This window comes from Hyaena hyaena, unplaced genomic scaffold, assembly GCF_003009895.1.
Source record: "Hyaena hyaena isolate Hyena2069 unplaced genomic scaffold, ASM300989v1 scaffold_97, whole genome shotgun sequence".
Classification (NCBI taxonomy): domain Eukaryota; kingdom Metazoa; phylum Chordata; class Mammalia; order Carnivora; family Hyaenidae; genus Hyaena; species Hyaena hyaena.
The window spans coordinates 1,495,499-1,520,108 of NW_024080728.1; the positions used below are offsets into that span (position 1 = coordinate 1,495,499).

The 24,610-nt window shown below is 33.5% G+C and overlaps 2 protein-coding genes across 5 annotated transcripts in view; one reads left to right on the forward strand and one right to left on the reverse strand.

Moving 5' to 3' along the window:
* ADK (adenosine kinase) overlaps positions 1 to 24,610 on the forward strand; it is a 507,420-nt gene that overhangs the window by 149,165 nt on the left and 333,645 nt on the right. For all 4 annotated transcript variants that reach the window (XM_039235193.1, XM_039235195.1, XM_039235194.1 and 1 more), the window contains one exon: positions 14,465 to 14,543. In XM_039235193.1, the coding sequence (XP_039091124.1) occupies positions 14,465 to 14,543 (79 nt within the window). The remainder of the gene's footprint in view (positions 1 to 14,464; positions 14,544 to 24,610) is intronic.
* Positions 21,676 to 24,461, reverse strand: LOC120233730 (40S ribosomal protein S27-like). The gene is made up of 2 exons (XM_039235166.1): positions 24,427 to 24,461; positions 21,676 to 21,933 (listed from the first exon to the last, which is right to left on the reverse strand). Exons 1-2 carry the CDS (start codon positions 24,459 to 24,461, stop codon positions 21,681 to 21,683), a joined length of 288 nt encoding a protein of 95 aa, XP_039091097.1. The 3' UTR covers positions 21,676 to 21,680.

Here is a 24,610-nt window from a genome sequence, read left to right on the forward strand (position 1 = left end):
TGGTGAGATTTAAGTGTTTGAGTATTTCTGATGAGTGATTTTTTTAAAAGTTTGGTAAAGAAAAATGATTATTACTTGAATACTTTCACTTTATATCTCTTACATATGTTTCTAGGATTTTTCTATGATCAGAGAAACTAAGGCCCCCTTATAAACCGTGGATTCTGTGATAGAAATAACAGATGAAGCAAACTAGTGCAGGAGTGAAAAAGTATAATTTGTATTTTGGAACTGCCTTTGGGCATATGGATAGCACTATAGGTTTACCAGAAGGCTACATGTTTCATTTTGAGAACCACTGTCCCACTATTTATTCTCATATGGCTTATTTTTGGTATGGTTTAAAACTAAATGTCAAACAGTTTTACTATTTAACGAAAATTGTAAATTGGTTTGGTGAAATTTTGTTGTTTTTATAACGGGTAGAAACCAAATATACGTATCATGCATCTGAATTTAGGGATAATTCATTTTATTGTAATTATCTATATTTATATACAAAGTGCTTTCAAAAGTGTAGTTGATTATCTTACATGCAAAGAAACTTTCAGAGTTATAAACAAGAAGAATTAAACCTTTAAACTTTTTAGAATTAAATAAAGGTTTATCTAGGCAACACATGCTTAAAAGTGTTTTCTTATCAAAGAAAATAAAATTAGAGGTTGGAGAAATAACTTTAAATTACAATTCATATGAACTAATAGCTTAACCTTAGTTTTGAATGACTGTTACTCTTCTATCTTTTAAAAAAATATGGTTAAATATAAACACATGTGAGAAACGTTCCTTTGGCTTTTATCAAACTGACATTTAAGCAAATTTTTTTCAACCTTACTAAACATTTGTGGTAAAAGATTTCAAAGCTTTGTATCTTACAATTTGCCTATGAATTTCTCTCCCTGGATTATTCTATTAACATTTGGTCTTAATAAGTATAATCTGTTTAGAATTACTGATTTTTTTTTCCATTTTTTTTTGTTTAGATGAGAAGTTTAGGAAAGAACTTCATCAAAAATCCTAGTTGGCAGTTACGAATGCTTTCTTAAGGAAGTTAAACTTTTTGAGTTTTGCCGTGAAGATTTTACTTGTCTTATTGTACTTTCTCTATGAAATGTTCAAAACTATGATGATTGTTTCTATGGTATGGTGATACTAACACAATGTGAGATCTTCTTTATCTCCTGATGTGTGCTGACTTCTCCCCCCCTCCCCCGCTCCCAGGAGAGGGTAAAAAGAGGCTTTAGTTACTGTGAAAGTGGGACACAGTTACACTAAGTTAGAGTAAGAAGTTGTAAAGGGTGCTTTTGTGGCCATTTTTCTGTTCATAATTCTTACCATATCTTATTTATAAGGACAGTTTTTTTCTATATAAGAATGACTGGTGCAAGTTATAGAATATAGTCATGAAATGTTTCTCATTTTGCATAGTATTTGCTTCATATCAGATAGCTAGAAAACAATTGCACATTAAAGAGCTATTTCTATTTAATTTCTCCTTTCTCTTTTTCCTTTATCATCATTCTCATTTTCTTTCATTTTTCTGACTTTATAGAATGCATCCTTTCGATATATCTTAAAAGTAATTAAGCCATGGGCACCTGTGTGTTGGTTAGGTGTCCAGCTCTAGAGTTTGGCAAAGGTCATGATCTCACTGTTAATTGAGTTCAAGGCCTGCCTTGGGCTCTGTGCTGACAGCTCAGATCCTCCTATGGATTCTTTCTCTCTCAAAATAAATAAATATTTTTTAGAAAAGGAAAAAACTAATTAAGCCACAGCCACCTTTAATTAAAAAGAAATTCATTCAGTTTTTGGCCATAAGGTGTTTTATTCTAACTATTCTTATTTTTATTATATATTATTGTAATGTTTTCTTAATTATATTCGATGGGTCTCCCAGTCCTGAATGTGCCACTTAGCAGTTTTGAGAGATCCATCAAAAGTTTCTTAAACTGGGCTTGGAGGATAATGAATCTGAATTTCTTCATCCTTAAAACAAGGGATACAAGTGGAATCACACATAACCTGCACCTTCAGAAATGCTGAGAGATGGAATATACTAGAAATGAAATTTCTTATAAGTTGAGGAAGAAACCTCATATTCCAGTAGAACAGCTCCTGCTTCTATATGTATGTACCTTTGGAGGGCAGGGATTGGGGATGGGGTGCTCCAGAGACTGTAAAAAAGAAGAGAGAGATGTGGAGAATGTAGTTCAAAGACAGATACAATCACTCCTGAAAAGAAAAAAACTCAGGCATAGGTTCCAGACCTACTGTTGCTTTGGACATAGAACAGCATCAAGCAGGCCCTCTTACCAGTGCACCATCCCCAATCCTTTCCAGTTAGATTCCTCTTTTTTTTTGAATAGTTTATTGTGAAGTTATTTTCCATACAACACCCAGTGCTCATCCCTACAAGTGCCCTCCTCCATGCCCATCACCCCCTCCCACTCCCCCGACCCCATCTGCCCTCAGTTTGTTCTCAGAACTCAAGAGTCTCTCATGGTTTGCCTCCTTCTCTCTCCCCCACTATTTTTCCCCTTCTTCTCCCCCATGGTCCTTCGTTAGGTTCCTCCTAATCCTCCTATATGTGCAAACATGGTATCTGTCCTTCTCTGCCTGACTTATTTCTCTCAGCATAACACCCTCAGGGTCCATCCATGTTGCTACACATGGCCAGATTTCATTCTTTTTCATTGCCATGTAGTATTCCATTGTATAGATAAACCACATCTTCTTGATCCGTTCATCAGCTGATGGACACTTAGGCTCTTTCCATGTTTTGGCTATTGTTGAGAGTACTGCTGTGAACATTGGGGTACATGTCCCTATGCATCAGCACTCCTCTTTTAAAAAAATTTTTTTTAATGTTATTTTTGAGAGGGAGAAATATAGCATGTGAGTTGGGAAGGGGCAGAGAGAGAGGGAGACACAGAATCTGAAGCAGGCTCCAGACTCTGAAATAGCACAGAGCCTGACACAGTGCTTGAACCCACAAACTGTGAGATCATGACCTGAGCTGAAGATGGATGGTGAACCAACTGAGCCACCCAGGTGCCCCTAGATTTCCCTTTTTGCCCTTTTAGGGGCTTTTCCAGTATAGGTACTGAATTCTATCCTGGATCTCAGAGCAAAGGATCTACCTGGAGAAGAAGAGAGATACATAACGGGGAAAAGATAGCAAAGAATGGGAGAAGACCATGTCTTCTAATTGAATTGGATTGGAATTCTTGTCTCATAGGCTTGTTTTGAGTTTCAAATGTGTATGAGTGTCCACGTGTATGTCTTTCTGTGTAGGTAGGTATATAGATACATGCAGAAAGAGAAAGTCTTTTGGAATTTCCTTATTCTTTTTTTCTAGATAGTATATTCTAGTATATGTGCTGCCAAAGCAAGCATATCTAGATAGTATATTCTTATTTAAATTCCCTATAGATTTGCCATATCCAGAATATCAAATAAATGGATTTATATTATATATATAGCCCTTTTATGTCTGGATTCTTTCACATAGCATAATACTTTTGAGATTCATCCATGTTCTTGAATGTATTATTAGTTTTTATTGCTTGATAAGCATGACTTGCATATACCACAATTTGTTTATCTGTTCATTAGTTGGTGGGCATTTGGGTTGTTTTTAAAGTGTTTGGTGATTATAAATAAGGCTGTTCTAAATAGTCATGTATTTGAGTTGTCTGGTAACTGTATGTTTAATTTCTTAAGAAATTTCCAAGTTGTTTTCTCAAAAGAGTGTATCACTTTTTATTTCCATCAGCAATTTATGAAAGTTTCATTTGCTCCAAATCCTCATCAGCACTTAGTATTTTGCCAGTTTTTTAAAGTCATTCTAATAAATGTATTTCCTTGTGGTTTAATTTGGATTTTCTTTAATGACTAATGATATCTATGCTTATTTGCCATGTGTATCTTTTCTTTGGAAATGTTTCTGTTAACTTTTTGCCCAATATTTTATTGGATTTTATTCTCATTAATAAGTTTTGAGAGTTTTAAAAATATATTTGTGATAGTATATCCTCCTGAAAGTTAATATTTATAATAAATATTGAAAAGTCTTCCATAACAAGTATATTTTTGAAATATTAGGTCAATCATATTTAAATAAGAAATTATGAATAATGCTTTGGTACCCTTACTTGCTAGACTCACTAATGACCTGTTCAGACTAAACCTAGGTTGTCAGCCTTGTCAGGAATTAATGTTATATAATATGAAGAATATCATAGCTTAGTAGTAAAATAAGTCATATATTTCAGGAATGCCAGAAAATAAAAAGTTTATATTTCAAAATTTTTCTATTGAGTTTCTCACTTTTGTATAATTTTGCCATTTGTCTTGCCAATTTACAGTATTGTCTTATTTATTTATTAAGAATATTAAAAACAGGGGCGCCTGGGTGGCTTAGTCGGTTGAGCGTCCGACTTTCGCTTACGTCATGATCTCGCGGTTCGTGGGTTCGAGCCCCGCGTCGGGCTCTGTGCTGACTGCCAGCTCAGAGCCTGGAGCCTGTTTCAGTCTGTGACTCCCTCTCTCTCTGACCCTCCCCTGCTCACGCTGTCTTTCTCTCTCCTAGAAATAAATTTAAAAAAATATATATTAAAAAAAATGTTAAAAACAGAAGTTATTTTTTAAAATTTATTAAAAAAATTTTTTTTATGGTTTCTTTTTGAGACAGAGAGACAGAGCATGAGTGGGGGAGACAAGCAAGAGAGGGAGACACAGAATCTGAAACAGGCTCCAGGCTCTGAGCTGTCAGCACAGAGCATGATGTGTGGCTCCAATACACGAACCGTGAGATCTGACCTGAGCCGAAGTCAGACGCTTAACTGACTGAGCCACCCAGGCACCCCAAAAAGAAGTTATTTGAAAGAAGTTTCTTAACCTAAAAACTGAATGAAGATAGGAATTCAGAATACCCTAGATTTTGAAGCTTTCTTTGCATCTTTAAAATTGAACTGGAACACTTTGATCCTTAGATTACGGGAATAAGGCTTTTTCATTAGATTTTTTAAAATGTTTATTTGTGAGGGAGAGAGAGAGACAGAGCGCAAGTGGGGGAGGGGCAGAGAGAGAGGGAGACACAGAATCCCAAGCAGGCTCCAGGCTCTGAGCTGTCAGCACAGAACCTGATGTGGGGCTTGAACTCGGGAATGGCGAAATCATGACCTTAGCTTAACCACAGTCAGATGCTTAATCGACCTAGCCTCCCAAGTGCCCCTCATTAGATTTTAATGTATGGATCATAGTTAATGGTATTAAGAGTCCTGGGATTATTTTTCTAAGGTATAGTAAATATACATTGTTTTATTATCACCTTCTAACAAAGATTGTTCTCCTTACCTTTCACACCCCTGGTTTTCTTCACTCTTGTGTACTGGGTATTTTTTAGTCGTGAGTGCTAAATTTTCTAACCAGAACAAACTTATTGTGTTGTATATATTGCATGAGACTTTGAGTGTTTATGCTAATATTAATCTACCTTTTAAAATGCATTGAGACACCAATTACTGTTTGTTCCTCACTTTACAAAGTGGAAACTAGTTAGAAGTCTTAGGAAACAATCAGTACTCTTTAATAATAAGCAGCAAAATCTAGCTACTCTCTTTTCAGCTATAGCATCAATTAATTCTGTTCCATTACTTATCTGCTCACATTGTACTTAGTACAACTACTCTTTCTGAAAAGGTGAGTCTCTTTGTAATATACAATCCTACATTTCTTTCTATTAATAGTTGTACTTTGATATCAGTGCTAAAAGGGCTTTATTCTAATGAACAGATTATGTTACTTTGCTTATGTTTAAATTATTCATTTAGTCACTGCCCAGCTTTCTACATTTAAAAGCTGTTTTCTGCTGCTAGCAACACCCTTATGATCTTCAATATTATTTTTATTTTTACAGGAAGTCAGTGCTACCTTTTAGTAGACTTTAAATTTCCATAGATGATCATTTCTTTTAATTTTTTTTCTTTTAGGGGGGGAGAGAGAGAGAGAGAGAGAGACTGAGAGAATCTTAAGCAGGCTCCACTCAGTGCAGAGCCAGAAGTGGGGCTCTATCCCATGACCTTGGGATCATGACCTGAGCCCAAATCAAGAGTTGGATGCTCAACCAACTCAGCCACCCAAGTTCCCCACCATATATGATTGTATCATTTGATATCTTCTCTTGTGTATAGTACCATGCTGAGGTAGTCCTGTATTGCAGAAAATTTAATATTAGACTCAGCATCAGAAGACTAGTGGTTAGTCCCAGCTTAACCTACCAAACACTAGAGTTTGAAAGCTTCTCCACTTCCTCCTATGTTAATTTCTTCTCCAATAGCAAAACATATAGATAGCTATTATATTAATTGCCACGAATTATCAGTTGTTTATAAAGTAATAATATGTGATATGAGATGAAAAGCATTACTTAGAATTTAAATTCTATTCATTATCAGAACAAGTACAAAAACTTCTTTAGGAGTGTATGGCATATTGCTTTTTATTTTTCTCCATAAGGTTAGTCCACAAGAAATTCTGAATTACATTCCATTGACATTAATTTGTATTTGAAAGTTTTCTTTGATAAAACCACTTTCATTATAAAATGAATATAAGCACATGAGTAAATGGTAGGAACTATAAGAAAGGAGAAAGCTTATATAAAAATATTTTTGGCAATTAATGTATTTTCTTGTCATTTTTGTTAATAATTTCTTAAGAAAAATAATAAACATGTGAAGTGCATCTCTGATTGTTCTGAATATCCATTCTTTTGTTTTTTGTTAATTTGTCCATTTATCTGAGCCTTAACATTTTTATTTCTCTTCCCTATGTGAATATTAAAATAACATTTTATTTTATTTTATTTTATTTATTTTTTTTTTACAAATAGTTTATTGTCAAATTAGTTTCCACATAACACTCAGTGCTCATCCCCATAAGTGTCCTCCTCTATGCCCATCCCCCCCCCCCGCCATATCCATCAGTCCTCAGTTTTTGTCAGCATTCAAGAGTCTCTCATGGTTTGCCTCTCTCCCTTTCCCCCACCATTTCCCCCCTTCTTCTCCCCCTTGGTCCTCCGTCAAGTTCCTCCTAATCCTCCTATACGTGCAAACATATGATATTTGTCCTTCTCTGCCTGACTTATTTCGCTCAGCATAACACCCTCAAGGTCCATCCATGTTGCTACACATGGCCAGATTTCATTGTTTCTCATTGCCATGTAGTATTCCACGGTATAGATAAACCACATCTTCTTGATCCATTCATCTGTTGATGGACACTTAGGCTCTTTCCATGTTTTAGCTATTGTGGAGAGTGCTGCTATGAACATTGGGGTACATGTGCTCCTATGCATCAGCATTTCTGTATCCCTTGGGTAAATTCCTAGCAGTGCTATTGCTGGGTCATAAGGGAGTTCTATTGTTAGTTTCCTGAGGCACCTCCACACTGTTTTCCAGAGGGGCTGCACCAGTTTACATTCCCACCAACAGTGTAGGAGGGTGCCCGTTTCTCCACATCCTCGCCAGCATCTAGAGTTCTCTGATTTGCTCATTTTAGCCACTCTGACTGGCGTGAGGTGGTATCTCAGTGTGGTTTTGATTTGTATTTCCCTGATGAGGAGGGATGCTGAGCATCGTTTCATGTGTCTGTTGGCCATCTGGATGTCCTCTTTGGAGAAGTGTCTGTTCATATCTTCTGCCCATTTCTTCACTGGGTTGTTTGTTTTTCGGGCGTGTAGTTTGGTGAGTTCCTTATAGATTCTGGATATTAACCCTTTATCTGATATGATATGTCATTTGCAACTATCTTTTCCCATTCCGTTGGTTGCCTATTAATTTTCTGGGTTGTTTCCTTGGCTGTGCAGAAGCTTAAAATAACATTTTAAAATTGAATTAATTTATTAAGGTAATACCAAAATATATAAAATAACATCAAAATATATAAAATATTTTTTGAAATTATATAAAGTAAATGTAGTAACCATTTTTCATATTGTAAAATTTCTTTATATTTGTTTTTTTATTTGTTTAATAATTTTACTTTTATAGAGAAATATTTTTAATTATCAAATTTGTTTTTATTCCTTTTTTGCTTCTAGATGAGAAGTTCTCATCTAGAAGACTGATTAGCACTGAATCCAGTTTTTTTCTAGCATTTTATTTAAGTAACATTCCTTCTGGATGTTTTTAAACATTATGAAAGCTGTATATTTTATTAATTTGGGTTTCACAAATAGACTGCTAGTAGGAAAAGGATCAGCCATTGTTCTTTCACTTCTGTCAGTCATTTGATTGAAGTGTTAGATATGCCCACTCCATTCAGACAATAAAAACTTAACCAAAAGGCAAAAGTAAGAATGAATCTATCAAGTACTAAAATTGCCACAATTTACTCCCTGTAGAAAAAAATCACATGATAGAAATATGTTGAAGTTTCCCATAAAATGTAAAGCTCTTAAACAACTTCATCCCTAGACGCTTAGGTAATACTTAATTTTTTCACACAATTGATTATATTATTTTCCTCTCAAGTTATAACCATAGTTTGAAGTTCATTAATGTTTCAGCCTGAATTTATGGTTTTATTCATTAAAGATACATAGTCCTTCATCTTTTCCAGGCATTTTCCATTGGCAGCATTGATAGTTTTGACACAAAGTAGACCATTTACTGACAAACAAAATTTTGTATTAGCTAGAAAAGTATACCGAGAAAATCCGGTTATAATTTATGTGCCCAATCCCTGCAAGAGATAAAAAGAAACAAATCTTGCCTCCTTACAATCATTTCCTTAAAGAGAAATGTTTCTTGGTTTGTTTGTCACTATTCAGAAGTTCCCTTTGCTCCATATAATTTTTCTTCTCTCTTGTATTTCCCTTCCCAACATCATCCATTTGGTCATCCAAACTAGAAATCTCAGAATCGTCATCCCTCTACCACATCTTCTGCTTCCAACTATTTATCACATGTTATGTCTTCAAATTCAGAAATGCTTCCTCAGTTTAATAATTTCTCTGTAGTGCCTTAGCTCAACATCTGATCTTTGGTATGAATTATTTGAAAATCGGGAATCTGCCTGCCTTTGTTCTAAACTGTCCTCCAAACAGTGCTGACTTCATTTTAACACATACACACACACACACACACACACACACACACACACACACATGCCTGCTTTTCACACCGTTAGCCAGCAGATTTTAGTAATTTCTACTTGCCTACTGAATAATGTCTAAATTTATTAGCCTGGCAGAGAGAGTTTATGTTTGTCAGCTTTTACTACTTTGATTTTGACCTATATTTTAGGCCTTTGTTTAAAATGTTTCTCTGAATATGTCATATTTTTGTTTTACCCTCAGTCCTATTTTTTCTTCCTTATCTGTCAAATTCAGTTCAAGTGTTAAATTTTTCCTGCCTCTTTCATTCAGAATTACTCACTTCTCTGCTCTATGTTTTATTCTGCTTTGTTCTACATATAGTTCTTTTTAGATACTTATATAGAAAATGATTATGTTCTTCCATTATAAAATGAAGTAGATTAAAAAGTATATTCATTGCAAAGCAATTTATTATACTTATTACACAGACAAAATAAATGTATATGAGATCCATAATTCTTACTACTTTAGAGCTAACCACTGTTAACTCCTTAGTTGTAGTTTTCCAGATTCTACACACACACACACACACACACACACACACACACACACACACTGGGTAATTTTGTTTGCAGTATAAACCTGTATATTTTAATTCTATTGGGTTGTATTATGCATTTGAAATATATGGAAAATATCAGTAGAGGTCTAACATGTTAAAATATTTAACTCTTTAGTAGAAGCAGTGCATACAAACAGTAAAAATAAAGTTAAGGATTAAATACTTCCTTTAACGCTTCTAGCCATTCACCAGGATTCATTAGAATTTATTAGGTAAAAATTTGGAATAAACCCAAGTTTGCCCATTACTATCCACTATTATCTGTGCATGTTGTGCGGGAGGTCCTCCAGTCTTTGCACTAAGGCAAGAAAAAGAGAAAAAGTTGTCATTGTTCACAAAAATTATGTATGTACAGCACAAACAGGTAATTATTGGAATTAATTAAGATGTTAGCAACTTGGGTAGATGAAAATTGTTGTATAAAGAATTATATTTATAAATACCATCAACAAATAAAAACTAGGTTTAAATAAATATTACTTATAAAATAGTATTCATATGGAAATATGAAATAATGACTCAAATAGAAGATGTGCAAGATTTCTGGCAAACATTATGCAACTGAGAAGTATTAAAACCTAAATAAATATGTTGTGATGCACATTGTGATCAGGTATTAGACAGTTGAATATTGGAAATGTTATCACTTTCATATTTATTTTTTTAGTTGCTTCTTTTTCATATAATCAGGCAGGCAGGTTTTTCTGCATTTTTTCTGAGAAAAAATTAGGAAGGAGTGGAAAATAGTGCAGCAGTTCTTAAAAAGTTAAACAGTTAAAGTTAATAGTTAAAAGTTAAACTGACTCAGTAGTTCCATTTCCTAGGCATATGCCCAAGAGAAATGAAAATATTATGTCACACAAAACCTTGTATGTGAATGTTTATTATGATATTATTCATGATAACCAAAAGATGAAAGCAATCTAAGTGTCCAGAGGTGGATGAATGGATAAACAAAATGTGGTATATCCATATAACACAATGTTTTTCAGCTAAAAAGAGGAATAAAGTACTAATAGATGTAGCAGCATGTATAAACACTGATAACATTATTCTAAGTGAAAGAATCTGGTCAGTAAAAACATTCATACATTATATGATTCCATTTATATGAAATGTCTAGAATAGACAAATATGTAGAGATAGAAAGTAGAATAGTGGTTACTTAGGGTGTGGAAGGATAATGGGGATATTCGGTTTGATAACTAAAGGTTTGGGTGTTTCTTTGTGAGATAATGAGTATATTAAGTTGATGGTGGTTATGGTTGCACAATTATGTATGTAGTTAAAATGGTTGGATTGTAAACTTTACAGGAGTGAATTGTATGGTATGTGAATTGTATCTCAATAAAGCTGCTACCAAAAAAAGCTTTTTAAAGAAAAAAATTGTCAGGTAGGCTAGGAAGCAACACAATTATCAGGATTTGGAAGACTTTCAATAACAAATTGGAACACTTAAACAAATTTTACTCCTGTGGGTAAGGTGGGAAAAGTTGGACAGTGTTCCAAATAGAGTGTTTAAAGGAATTACTCTTTCATGTCTCCTATCACTGCTTTGTCAATTCTATTTTTTTTCTGTAAAGCTCGTATTTATTATTTCTTATATTTGTAGTCTGTGTTTGACCTCTTTGCTTGCTTTGTGGTATTGTTATACAATTTTTCATATATATGTATATGTATAAATATATATAAAACATGTTTTTTTGACATCTGGTAAGACTTGGAAGAGGATGCAAACATATGCATCATCATCCATCATGAAATATGAGGTCCTATAATTTTTATACTTCTTGAACTGATTCCAGAAGTAACATTAATAAGCAAACTTTTGGTTTTTATAGAAAATTCTCTTCATTGACTAGAATGACAAAAAATATACACTGATTTGTGTGTGTTTGTAATTAATTAACAAGTAATTTTGATATTGCAGTTCTAATTTTGACTCACCAATGTGCCATGTGTGACCTCTGTTTGGCAATCTACTCAAACTTTATGTCTAACTTTTCCTGTTTCCTTTTTTGTTTGTTTGTTTTTGTTTTTATCTTTTGAGAGAGAGAGAGAGAGAGAGGAAGGAAGGGGCAGACAGAGAGGGAAAAAGAGGATTCCAAGCAAGTTCAATACTGTCAGTACAGAGCCAAATGTGGGACTTGAACTCATGAACTGCAAGATCATGACCTGAGACAAAATCGAGAGTCCAAGCCATCTGAGCCACTCATTTCCCATTTCTTAAATGAAGGTGTTCTTTTAGGTCCATTTCAGCTCTAGAACTTATCATGTTTACCCTGTTGTTTATTTTTGTTACTGAACTCTCCCAGCACTTCCAGTAGTACTTTTTTGTAATAAAGGGATATTCTTTATTTGTGTATGACTTTGATAGCCACTATCACATATGGCTGCTGAGACCTTGAAATATGGCTAATGTGACTGAAGAACTGAAATTTATTTATTTAGTTAGTTGTTTTTTATTTTAAAAAGAGAGAGTGCAAGCAGGGCAGAAGGGGAGAGAGAATATCTTAAGCAGGTTCCACACTCAGTGCAGGCCTAACGCAGGGCTCCATCTCACCACATTGGGATCATGACCTGAGCCAAAATCAAGAGTCAGATACTCAACCAACTGAGCCACCTAGGTGCCCCTGAATAACTGAGTTTTAAATTTTATTTAACTTCATTATCTTAAATTTGGATGTCTATAGCCATATGAAGCTAGTTATTAGACCTTAGACCAATACGGTTCTTGACTAATCTAGTTGAAAAAAACATTAGTTTTGTTAGATGCTCTGGAGAAAAAGGATTACATGACTAAATAAGATTAGGAAGTGTGTGGACTATATCCATCTTGAATTTTCCCAGTGCATATCAGCATATTAAAGGCCTTGAGATATTCAGAAGCAGAGAAGCCTATTTAAGTATTGCTTAGTTTTTCTAAAACTTACAGGTACTCAGAACCCTCTGAGGTTTTAGGGTAGGTTCCATAGCTAACATTTACATAATATTTATTATATGCCTAAAGTTACTGTTTTAAACATTTTATTCAAGTCATAATCTTTGTAATGTTCACTACAAGTTTACTTTCCTCATTGAAAGGTGAAACACAAAAGGATGCATAGATGTGGCCAAGATCACACAGGAAGCGGTGCAACTAATATTCTGATCTGTAGTCAGATTGCTATTGAACAGTATGTTGTATGCCTTCCAAAATAGGCATTTCATTTTACATTTTTCATTATACTTTCCCAAGTTTTTAGAAATGCATTATAGTTGGTTTATTGTGGTTTTAGTATCTATAACAAGTTTAGGCCCATCTAGTTCTCCCCCAGATATTATAGCTATTTCATTATTAGTCATTTGAAGGGAGAAATTGATGATGAATTAGAGAAGTCTATAACTTAAGGAAAGAGATTCTTGAGAATCTTCAGATTCTGTGTCTCCCTTTCTCTGTTGTCCTCTGCTTGTGCTCTCTTTCTCTCAAAAATAAATAAACATTTTAAAAAAGTAAGTAGAAGAGAATTTCTCTTGAACTACTGCAGTTACCCACCTTTGCATCTGTGTCTATATATTTTGCCTTCTCTACTGTTATTATTACATTGGTATTATTAGTGGCATCCAAATTCTGCTGTTAAAGTTCTGGGTAGGTTTGCTAATTGTGTTTATAGTCATCTCAGGATTTTACAGATGGAATCTCAAGGCAGATGTAAGGGAATGGATATAACTCCATTTTTCCTATTCCTAATATAACCATCACTATATTCGTCTTTTTTGTATTTCGAGGTTCTGTGAAATGTTTCATTTTAGTGAAAAAACCTACTTCTGTACTTAAAGTTTTGAAAATATTTGTCGATACTGAAATCTTCCTTGAATATTCTATTCATGTCCCAAGCTCCCTTTTTTGACCAACCTCCTAAAGCACCTGCTGTCTACATTGCATATATTTGGTTTTTCAATAATTTGATGTTTTCTGATTTTCCCTATTTTCTCATGTGTATTCATCCTTGTCTCCTACCAAAGCTTCTTAGTCCTTCAAAATTACAAAACATACTGATGTCCTTTGGATATCACTAACATGCTAGAGACATGTAGTAAGGAATATTGATTTGAGATCCAGATTAACAAATGCCATCTAATTTGAGATTTATTCATTTTGGTGTCCATAATCCTTTCCCTGGGTATATGAAAGTTCCATGTGTAGTGGATGTATGTATTTTCCTGGAGAGAAGTTCTGTAGCTTTTATCAGCTGCCAAAATAATGATCACTTCTCTCTGTGCCTTTATTTGGCAGATACAGAAATTATGTCACCAAGCAGCTTGCATAGAATCATACCCCAAAGAGTAGTTACCCAGTTCTTTAAAATTTAAACTAATTGTCTTTATGATATCTAAAACTTTAAACTTACTAGAATTTACATTTGTAAAGATTCTAGAGATCAACATTTAATATAGGAAAATATGCATTGCTTATAAGTAGTAATTTATGAATTTGTTTACCTTTTTTAGTGTAATGGTTAATTATGGCAGTTTATATATTTTAAATTCTTATAATTATACATTTGTGGAAAAAATTTCATAAGTACAGAAATTCAGCAAACTTGTTTTTGATATATGTTTTAATTCATTTATTCAACATAATTACATAATTGAAAATGGTTTACTAATTGTGATTTAATGTACTTCTAATCATAAAAATTTTCCTTGTGACAACTGACAGATGCTAACTTACTTTTTCTACTGTGATTATTTTGTAGGTTTGATGAACTTGTAAAAAAATTCAAAGTTGAATATCATGCTGGTGGCTCTACCCAGAATTCTATTAAAGTGGCACAGGTTGGTTAATTATCTTAAAAGTTATAAAGAAATAGATTCAAAATGATTCTGGACTTGTAGTCATTGTACATAATTGTTCCAATCTATATTTTATTGCTACAGAATAGTTTTGTTGATTTTGAATTGGGATTTTAGCAATCATTGTCCATCTAATCAACAAAAATTATCTTATTTTAATTGGTATTCTTTTGATTTTTGGTAAGCTTGAACATGCTTTAATATGTTTATTATTCATTTATATTTCTTCTTAATTGTTGAATTTATTCACTGTTTATTTTATAATTTTTCATGTGTTAATGATTTATAGAAATACTTCATATTTTATTGAAGTTATTTATTTGTTGAAAGTATTTATTTGTTATTCATACTTACATTCTGCCTATGGTATATTTTACTGTGCCAGATTTCTTAGTTTTTTTAATGTAATTAAACTTTATGGCTTTTTTCTGAATTTTCTTTATCTTAACAGAACTTAAATTTACCCATTTATGGACAGGACAACTAGAATTGTGGCTGTCATCCACTTAAAAATACTAATTTCAATCTAGCCCTCAATTGAAGATTTTGTTTCCTTTTCAGTTCCCCTAATGTTTGAGAGTACTTTTCCTTTCCATTTGATAATCCAAATACATAATTGCCAAATTATAATTTATATCTAGGATAATCACACGGTTTTCAAAAACAGTTCTTTAGAAGTATTTGCCTTTAGAAGGACGATGTCTCAGATTTTCCTTGAAAGTCAGCAATAGGAGGAACTGATTCATTTGTGCATAAAGCGTATATTTATTGAGCTTCTACTATGTGCTAGTCATTGTACTAGGTAACTTAAGCTCTCTTGTCTAAATTTTAAGAAAAATATGACAATATAGTTAGAGCCTTAGAGTGACCAATCCTGATATGGTTTAGTTGTATCTAATTCTGATATACTCTTGTTGAATAAGGACATTGAGGCTGCGTTTAGAGTGGTCTAAAAAGTATAGGCAAATATACTAGAAAGGAGTTGACAGGTACAGCCCACCAGGGAGAGCCCACATTGTTTTGTGTTAATGTGTTTGACTGGTTGGTTTGGGGTTTTTCTTTCCCTTTGGGTTTTCCTTCACCCACAAAACAACTAGATTATAGATTTCCATTTTTCTATCACTCTACATTATTAAAGAAGCAAGTATTGGGCAGCAACTCTAAGCCCAGTAGACCTATGTTAACTATGTCTTCCAAATTCTGTGAACTGTAGATCTAAAATAGGATAAAATATATGATATAAGAATTCAGTGATCATCTAAGTATTCAAAGACCACTTAATTCTACATATATTTTGATGGTATGTACCATGTGAAATACATATTTCTGTATCTGTGTTTTATATAATATATATTTTGAAAATATTCAGTTCTTACATTGGAATAAGAAAAACAGGGTGGATGGAATTAATAGATAATAAACTGGTAGCTTATAAGATTGAGACAAAAGTCATGGGATTTTTTTAAGTATAGATAGTAAATAATGAAGTAGTTTGGGAAATAGGCAAGTCTGATGTGTTTTACATACACACACACACACACACACACACACACATATATATATGATGTGTTTTATATTTATTTGATATATATGTGATTTGCTTACTTGTGATATTGATGCTCTCCTAATGAACATTTTAGGGTATTTTTCAATGTTCTCAATATGTACAGGTGCACTTAATGTGATTTTAGACTTTAAAGATATAGAAGAAGATAGGCTCCTTGGACATGTGCCTAAAGAATGGCTATAATTGTTGTTGGACTTAGAAAAGATATCCTGCAGTAAAATATTTTTAAAGTGCGAGACAGGAAGAATGTCCTTGTCTAATTTGGCAATACATTGAGGATGAGAACAGAGAAAAAGATTATACTAAAACAAATTTTTATGCCATTTCTCCAAAAATGTTTGATGATATTTGAAGAACCCATAAGGAGACTGGAAAAAACTTATACAACAAACAAATGTCTCATTTTTGTGTAATATGACTGCTTCCTAACTCAAGGTGGGGAAAAAAAGTCACCACTAAAGGACAACCAAGTTAAAGAACACCTTCTCAATTTCTTTACTAAAACTGTAACTCATTTGGAATACAACTTTGACAGCATAAATTGAAATTACCAGTGTGCTTCTGAAGTGATGTTTATTTTACACATGGAAAGCATATATAATTAATCTATCAGTGCAAAAGGCATGATTGGGGGCACCTGGGTGGCTTAGTCGGTTAAGCGTCCTACTTTCGCTTAGGTCATGGTCTCGCGGTTCGTGGGTTCGAGCCCTGCATCGGGCTCTGTGCTGGCTGCCGGCTCAGAGCCTGGAGTCTATTTCAGTCTGTGACTCCCTCTCTCTCTGACCCTCCCCTGCTCACGCTGTCTCTCTCTCTCTCTCCTAGAAATAAATAAAACATTAAAAAAATTTTTTAAAAAAAGGCATGATTGACTAACAGTTGGAATACCAAAACAAGCATTTAGATTCAAAATAAATGCATATTTTGTGGAGTTTGAAACAATTTCTTGCTAATCTAAATACCTGCCATTACTAATAATTTCAATCCTAAGTATTCCATGCTTATTGAGAGGGTATTTAGCTTGATATCATCACAGGACTGACACCAAGAACATTCACTAGATACAAGCAGACTGGTCAAAATGAAATACACATTTAATGATACTCAGTTTTACCACACTAAAAAGAAGACTCTCCTAATGGTTCTACTCAGTTCAGAGAAGTGTTTTTGGAAAGGAGACACATAGAGTAAAACTGTTCTATTCCTTGGACAAAAAAACACATCGTTGTCATTTTTTTCTAAATACTGGTAATATTTGTTTAATCCCACTTTTTTAACTCTTCTCTTAAAAACATCGTACATTTATATATAAAGAATATAAAAAATGGCCTATAAAATTTAAATTCCAATAAATCAGCAGCTTTAATTTCTTCCGAGTCCTCTCTCCTGTTGCTACCTCTTCACATAATTGCCATTCTGTGGGTACTCCTGGTGTCTATTTGTTTGTATCAGTTTTATAAGAACAATGGTCAAATTGGATTAGGATCCACCATAAGGGCTACATGTTAACTTTATTACCACTTGAAAGGCCTTTTCTCTAAATACAGTTGCACTCTTAGATTCTGGGGCTTAGGGCTTCAACATGAATTTGGGAGGATGCAATTCAGTCCATGTCAAGTACTCATTTGTATGTTTTTTTATTTTTGGTAGCGTACCATTTTGATTTTCTTATTTCCTTTTGTGTATGTATTTTAGTTATTTTCTCAGTGATTACTTTGGGGATTACAATTAACATACTAAACTTATAATGACCTAATTTAATTAGTACCAACTTAGTTTCAATGGCATGCAAACAGTCCTTTCCTTTGCCTTTCGATCCTCCCCCTTTAAATTGTTACTGCCAGTAATTACATCTTTGTACATTGCCCATTAATATAGATTTATAATTATCATTTTATTCATTTGCCTTTTAATTCCTGCAGGAATAAAAGAGGAGTTGCAAACCACGTAATACTGGCTTTTGTATTTACCTATATAGTTGCCTTTACCAGTGTTCTTTATCTTTTGTTATGTCTTTAAGTTACTAACTAGTGTCTCAAGGACTCCTTTTAGCATTTTTTGCAGGACAAGTCTATTAACAAACTCGTTTAGCTTTGTTTATCTGGGAATATCTCAATTTCTCCTTTTTTCTTAAAGGATACTTTTGTTGGATATAGAATTGTTGGTAGACATTTCTTTTAGCATTTTAAATGTCATCTCAATGCTTTCTGGTCTCTATGTTTACTGATGAAGTCAGTTTTTAATCTTATTTACTTCTCATTATGTTTTTAAGATTCTTTCTTTGTCTTTGATAATTTGGTTAAATCTTAGTATGGATCTGTTTGAATTTATATTCCTTGGAGTTCATTGGGCTTCTGGATGTGTAAATTCATGTATATCATCAAAATTGGGAAGTTTTAGGCCATCCTGTTTTCAAATATTTTTTTCTATGCCTCTCTCTTTCTCCTCGGATTTCCATAATACATATGCTGGTCTGCTTAATGGTTGTTGCTATTCTTTGTTCTTTTGATGTTTCTGTAGAACGAGTTTTGAGCTACCAGTTTGTTCCACAATTATTTATTATATTAAAAAAATTTTTTTGTCTGATATGTTCATTCTTGGATTAGCATTCTAAAAACTTCGTTACTCTACCTTAAGACCAGTGGCCTATTGTTTTCTGTTCCCACACTGGGGCTATTGGTTTTCTTAAACCTGGCATAGTTAACTTACTTACATTACCTCTTTTCAATCCTTATTTTATGCTACTGTGTACTGTCTCAAAACTTAGATCCTTACGACAGCTTAGGAGATAGACAAGATGATGTGGTCTTCATTTTAGTGATAAGGAAGGATTCTGATTAAATAGGATAGACAAAAATGCCATAATAAGCAACTAGGTAAAGCAGAATTAGAACCCAGGTGTTTTAACTGGAACATCAGATTTCTCTCCTTACTGGAGATTTTTCTCTCTTCCTTAGAAGACTTCAGTTTTGACTCATCTATATGTGTGAGGTCTTGAGTATTTTCACATATCCTCTCCACTTCTTACAGTTAGCTTCAGTTTTTAAAGAATTGGAGGTTGTCAAGGAAAATCAAGTATCCCTCATTTTAAATATAGTTCTGAGTAAACTAACTCATTCCTTCATACTTCATAGAAACAGCAGTTTTCTGATGTTTAGATACCTTTTTTATCCTTGGACATTTATGCTTTTTTTGTGAATTACTAAATTTTTCAGAAGCATGATGATCAGGTATATGAGGTATTCTGAGGTATTTCTATGTTGTTTTAAGTTATAAAAGTTCACTTGTTTTTATGTTCCTTGCAAATTATTTTAGTGACTTTTCTAATGTTCTGTAGTTGTTAAAAGTTTGTCATAATTCTGGGCATCTAACAACTATTTTAAGTGTCTTCTTATCTTTTGTTAACTGAACTATATGTAGATCAGTAGAATTATTGAAAAACAAAACTCAATCAAGAAAATTTGAATCTCTAATTGGCTTTTTAAAATGATTTATGAATCAGGCAGCATCCCATCTCATAAGTAGAAAGGAAATACTTTATTTTTAAAAATTTTTAACATTTAATTTTGAGAACAGTACATGAGTGAGGGAGGGGCGGGGGTGGGGGGAACAGAAGATCTGAAGCAGGCTCTGTGCTGACAGCAGAGAGCCAGAAGCAAGGCTTGAACTCCCAAACTGTGAGATCATGACCTGAGCTGAAGTCAGAGGCTTAACCAACTGAGCCACCCAGGTACCCCAGGATCAGTTTTTAAAGGCAGAAAAGGAATGAAAAAAGGAAACTATTAGGATAGAATGTTGCCCTCCTAAGGGGAAGAAAAGGGTCTCTTGGTACATTTCCTAGTGCTGACCAGGAAGTTTCTTATTGACTGGTTAAAGGTTACGTTATTGGGGGTAGTAAAACTGCAGGTAGGTTAGGTATTAGGTCTTGATTTGCTCATGTGGGACTCTTAACATAAGTGACTTCATTTTGGGCTTGTGATTTTCTTTTTTAACATAGTAAATTATTACTTCTCTTCTGTTTTCCCCCAAAATGTTGAGGTTATATGAATTTTTATGACTCTATTCGATAATAAAGAGTAACCATTATCTATTACTTTAGTGCCTGCCATCTTTGTACATAAAGCATATTTTTCATTTAAAGCAAAGATCTTTGGGATGAGCTCATACTTCTTTCTTTGCTGTACTTTAAATCATTTCATGGAAACTACTAAATTTGTATATGTCCCTCACCCCTCTCTCCATTTGTCTTTAGCTAGTAGAGACGACAACTTTAATTACAGATGTTGTTCCTTGATTATATATATAAGACCATCCGTAATAGATCTGAGTTTTTTCTTCACATAAGTATTAGACATTTAACTTGGTCTCTTCTTGAATTCTTAGATCCGTACTTCTGTCTTTTAAGTCCTAAACTGGTCTCTGATCATCAAGTTTTTGGTTTCCAATTTGTCCTCTCTTTCCCAGTAAGATAAGCCTCCATATTTTTATTTAGCTACTAATGAAATTTTAACCAAGTGTTTGTTTTGTTTTTAATTAAATTTTGAGAGAACTAAGTACTAGGATGTTTATATTTTTATACAGGATTTTACCTGAAGGAGAGAGGAGGAGTGCTTTTACTGTTTTTTTTTTCCTTTGATGGAAATGTCATGTAATGAACCAGTTTTCAGAATTACGTTTCAAAGCCCAAACTATGTACATTGAGTTCCTAAAAACATATTTTAAGTTTCAAGAATTATATTTGAATGAACAGAAACATGTTGAACCAAAAATTGTAAAACTGGTATTTCAGGAACCATGTAACATTTGCAACTGAGTCCCATAGTATTTAGAAATTAAAAGTGATGAAAATCAAGAGCTTCATATTTCTTTTCTTTTTTTTTTTAAAAAAAGCAGTTAATCTGTGTATTAATATGTATTTCTGATTATCTATTTTTCTTGTGACCTATTTCAACTGAAAAAAACCAGTTAGAGACTAAAAAGATTTTCACTAGACATACCTCTGGGAATCTGAGAACAGTCCAGACTGCTTGCATTTAAAAAGGAGAAATGACATTGGAATGATCAAAGAGAATTCTCTAATCTAATGTCTTACACCTGGAACAGTTGTAGAACCGTCAATAGCACAACTGTATTTATAAATATCAGAGCAGGATGTGGCAGATGGTGATGCAACACAGAGGCTTGTCAAACCTTATGTCATTAAAAAGGAGGTTTTTGTTGGAGCCAATTTTAAGATTAATGAATAATTTTAAGTAATTTAGGTCTTCCAGAGTAAAGTTGACTATTCAAAGCGTGATTTCTCCTTGCAGTTGAAAAAAATTTAAATGTGAATTAACACCTTTCGTTGTTGGATTAGATTGTGAGAGACTTTAGTAGCTAAAATAAGGTGAAGAAAGCAGTGTTTTGTTTTTCGAAATGATATTTTTAATGGGTTTGTGACATTTTTCTAAGTTATGTGAGGTTATTTATCTATTTTTAATTTTTTAAAATTCCTTTTATTTAGCAAAAGTCTGTTTATTGGGATAGTTTCCCACTTATCTTGATTCAGGGTGCTTTTAGTGCTGCTTCCGTCTGAAGGAGCGTCCTTCTGTAAGCCTTGCTTTTCCTCCTGTAGGCTGGCAGAGGACAGTGGAGCAGACAGCACACAAAACTATTTGTGCCTGGCTAAAGATGGTGGTGGTTTTGTAGCATCCTGGGCACTTAATGTCCATGAAGTAGGAGTTGGGGCTCTGCAGCAGTTGCTGCTTCTTAGGCTTCCTCCTTTCTTCCACGGATGGGTGCAGGAGGTCCTTGTGAGGGGCATGTTCTCTTGGGGGGGGGGGGGATGTTCACTACCAGCAAAGATGTCAGGTTTTTTAATGTGAAGCAAAAATGTGTATATCTTATCCTTCTTTCCCTCTTTTCCTTACTCACTGAGTCCTTCCCTTTATTCTTCCTTTCTTCCTTCTTTTTTTCTTTCAAAATTTTTTGTCCCTTAATTATACCTTCTATTAAGAGAATCTTTTACCACTGTATACCTTATAACCTTTAATGTGGTGCATTGTTCTATGGTATGATGTTAAACATGTGTACAGTTTGGGATTGTGTTTCTGCTGCTGCCTAAGAGCAAAACAAAGAGAGCTTCAGTAAAAATACTACAAATGACAATATCTAATTTCATCCAGGGGATAAAACTCTTGTCTTGGTTTCATTCCTTTTCATTTTATTTTGGAATTAGAATTCAGAAACTATTAAAAAAATGTCTATGGATAATATATTCATTTATTAGAATGAAAAATAAAGTCAGAGCTCTCTGGGGAGAAAAAAGTCTCATTTGTTTAGTTGGTTGGATAATCTGGATGGTCTTTGCCAATTAAATTATCTAGTGGAAATGTCACCGGCCATCTTTTTTAAAGAACAGCTTTTCTAGAGTATTTCTGTGTTCTGTGGTACTTTTGATGGCGAGATACTTGAGATAATGAAGTAAAAAACTAAACAGTCTAGATTTTAGCAAGGCATAGTGATTAGGGGTGTAGAGGATGTGCTATAGAGTTAAGCAAAGCTGGCAAGCAGAAACTTGGGCAAGTCAGGTAACTTCTTCCAAGTTTTAGTTTCCTTTTTTTTTTAAATAGGGATAATCATAGTAATTTTACAGTCTAAAAATTTTAAAAGGGTAAATTCATGACTCATGGAAAATGAACACGTCAGCAATTTTAACTTATAATACATGAGTGAACAGATAAGTACAATTGATTTAAAAGAAAACTCAAAGTCCAAAGGCATGTGTGGTCTTCGAAATCAATCTACAAGTATTACAAAACTGACTTTTTGTTGGGGTGGCAGATTTCAATTCTCCCTGTAGGGTCAGATTTTATTTACTGATTTAGAGTCAAGAATTATTACTGTAAGTAATGTATAATTTATATACTTCTAAAATAGTTCAAAGGTGATAAAATGTATAAACCTCATAGAATCAGATAATCTAGATGGCTGTGCTCTTTAAAAAAATGCATAGCCTTCTACTAATATCTGCAATATTTTTGATCCATTTCAAGATCTTTCACAATTTTTTTCTTTGGTGGTACTTAACTCTATATAGTGTGCTGTTAGAATTGAATTATATAATATGAACAATATACCTACCTCAGTACTTCTACATAAAGAGAGCTCAGTAAATTGTAGTTATTATTACATTCTGAAAAATGTGTATGGTGAGCATTTTCCATTAATTGAATTAAACTTAAGCTGTAATTCCAGCAATTTGATGAGAATGTATTTAAAGCAATAAAATGCACCAGATATTCCTTCCTTCACACCTATTTATCTCACAACAAATTGTTTCAAAAATAGAAAATAAAGCAATGGGGCCTAAAACTAGTTATTGGATTGGTTCTTATGAGGATTAAGAAGTGAATAAAATATAATCTTGTTCAAAACTCCTGAATATTTTACTTGGTTAGCTAAATTGTTTTGGTTAGTGACTTGGAAATTCTTTGTCTACAGTTGTTGGAAGATTTGTTGGTTGATTAGCATCAATGTAAGGATTGTTAATCCATAGTTAATTGAATGCAAAAGAAAAGAAATAAGTCTCTTGGTATCTGAGCATGGTACTTAAATAAAGATGTAGTTTAAATTAATTTTGGGGCACCTGGGTGGCTCAGTCCATTGGGCATCCGACTTCAGCTCAGGTCAGGATTTCACGATTTATGGGTTCGAGCCCCACGTAGGGCTCTGTGCTGACAGCTCAGAGCCTGGAACCTACTTCGGATTCTGTGTTTCCCTCTTTCTGCTTCTCCCCCATTCATGCTCTGTCTCTGTCTCTGTCTCTCAAAAATAAATACAAAAGTTTAAAAAAATTCATTTTATGTTAGTTAATTATAAACACTCTAAGTTTTTATTTAAGGATATTAATAGTAAATCCCTTTGTAAAAGAACAGTTTTTTAAAGAATGAGATAATAATCTCTAATTATTGTACCTAAGTCAGTTTCATAAATGTTTATTTTCCATACCACACTCCTAATTCCACAGTATGTATTCAGTAATTTTCCTCACATTTTCTTAGGGTTTCATGTTTATATTTAAGCTAAGTAAACATCATAGAAAGCTCATAGTGTGTTATCACAACCAGGTTTTTATTCCAATCAGCATCTTTTTCTCCCATGGTCAAGGTGTCATAAAGAGTGCCTTGATGCTTCTGGATGACAGTGAATCAAGAATCACTGCAAACATCACTTTTTATCAAGTTCTGTGAACCTGTTCTATTTCGTCTTAGAGTTAGATATTTGTGTACTTTCCTCAGCCTAAAATGCTTTTTACCATACCTTTTTTCCTCATCCCTTCTCAATTTACCTGTCATTTCCAGAAATAAATGCTTTTTCTGACTTTTCATTTCCCCATGTAAAAAGTTCTTATATCTCTTTGTATAGCTTAACCCAGCTAAGTCTGTACATTTGTTTGTGGTATTGTGTCATTAATCATCTTCCCCTTCACCAGCATACAAATCAT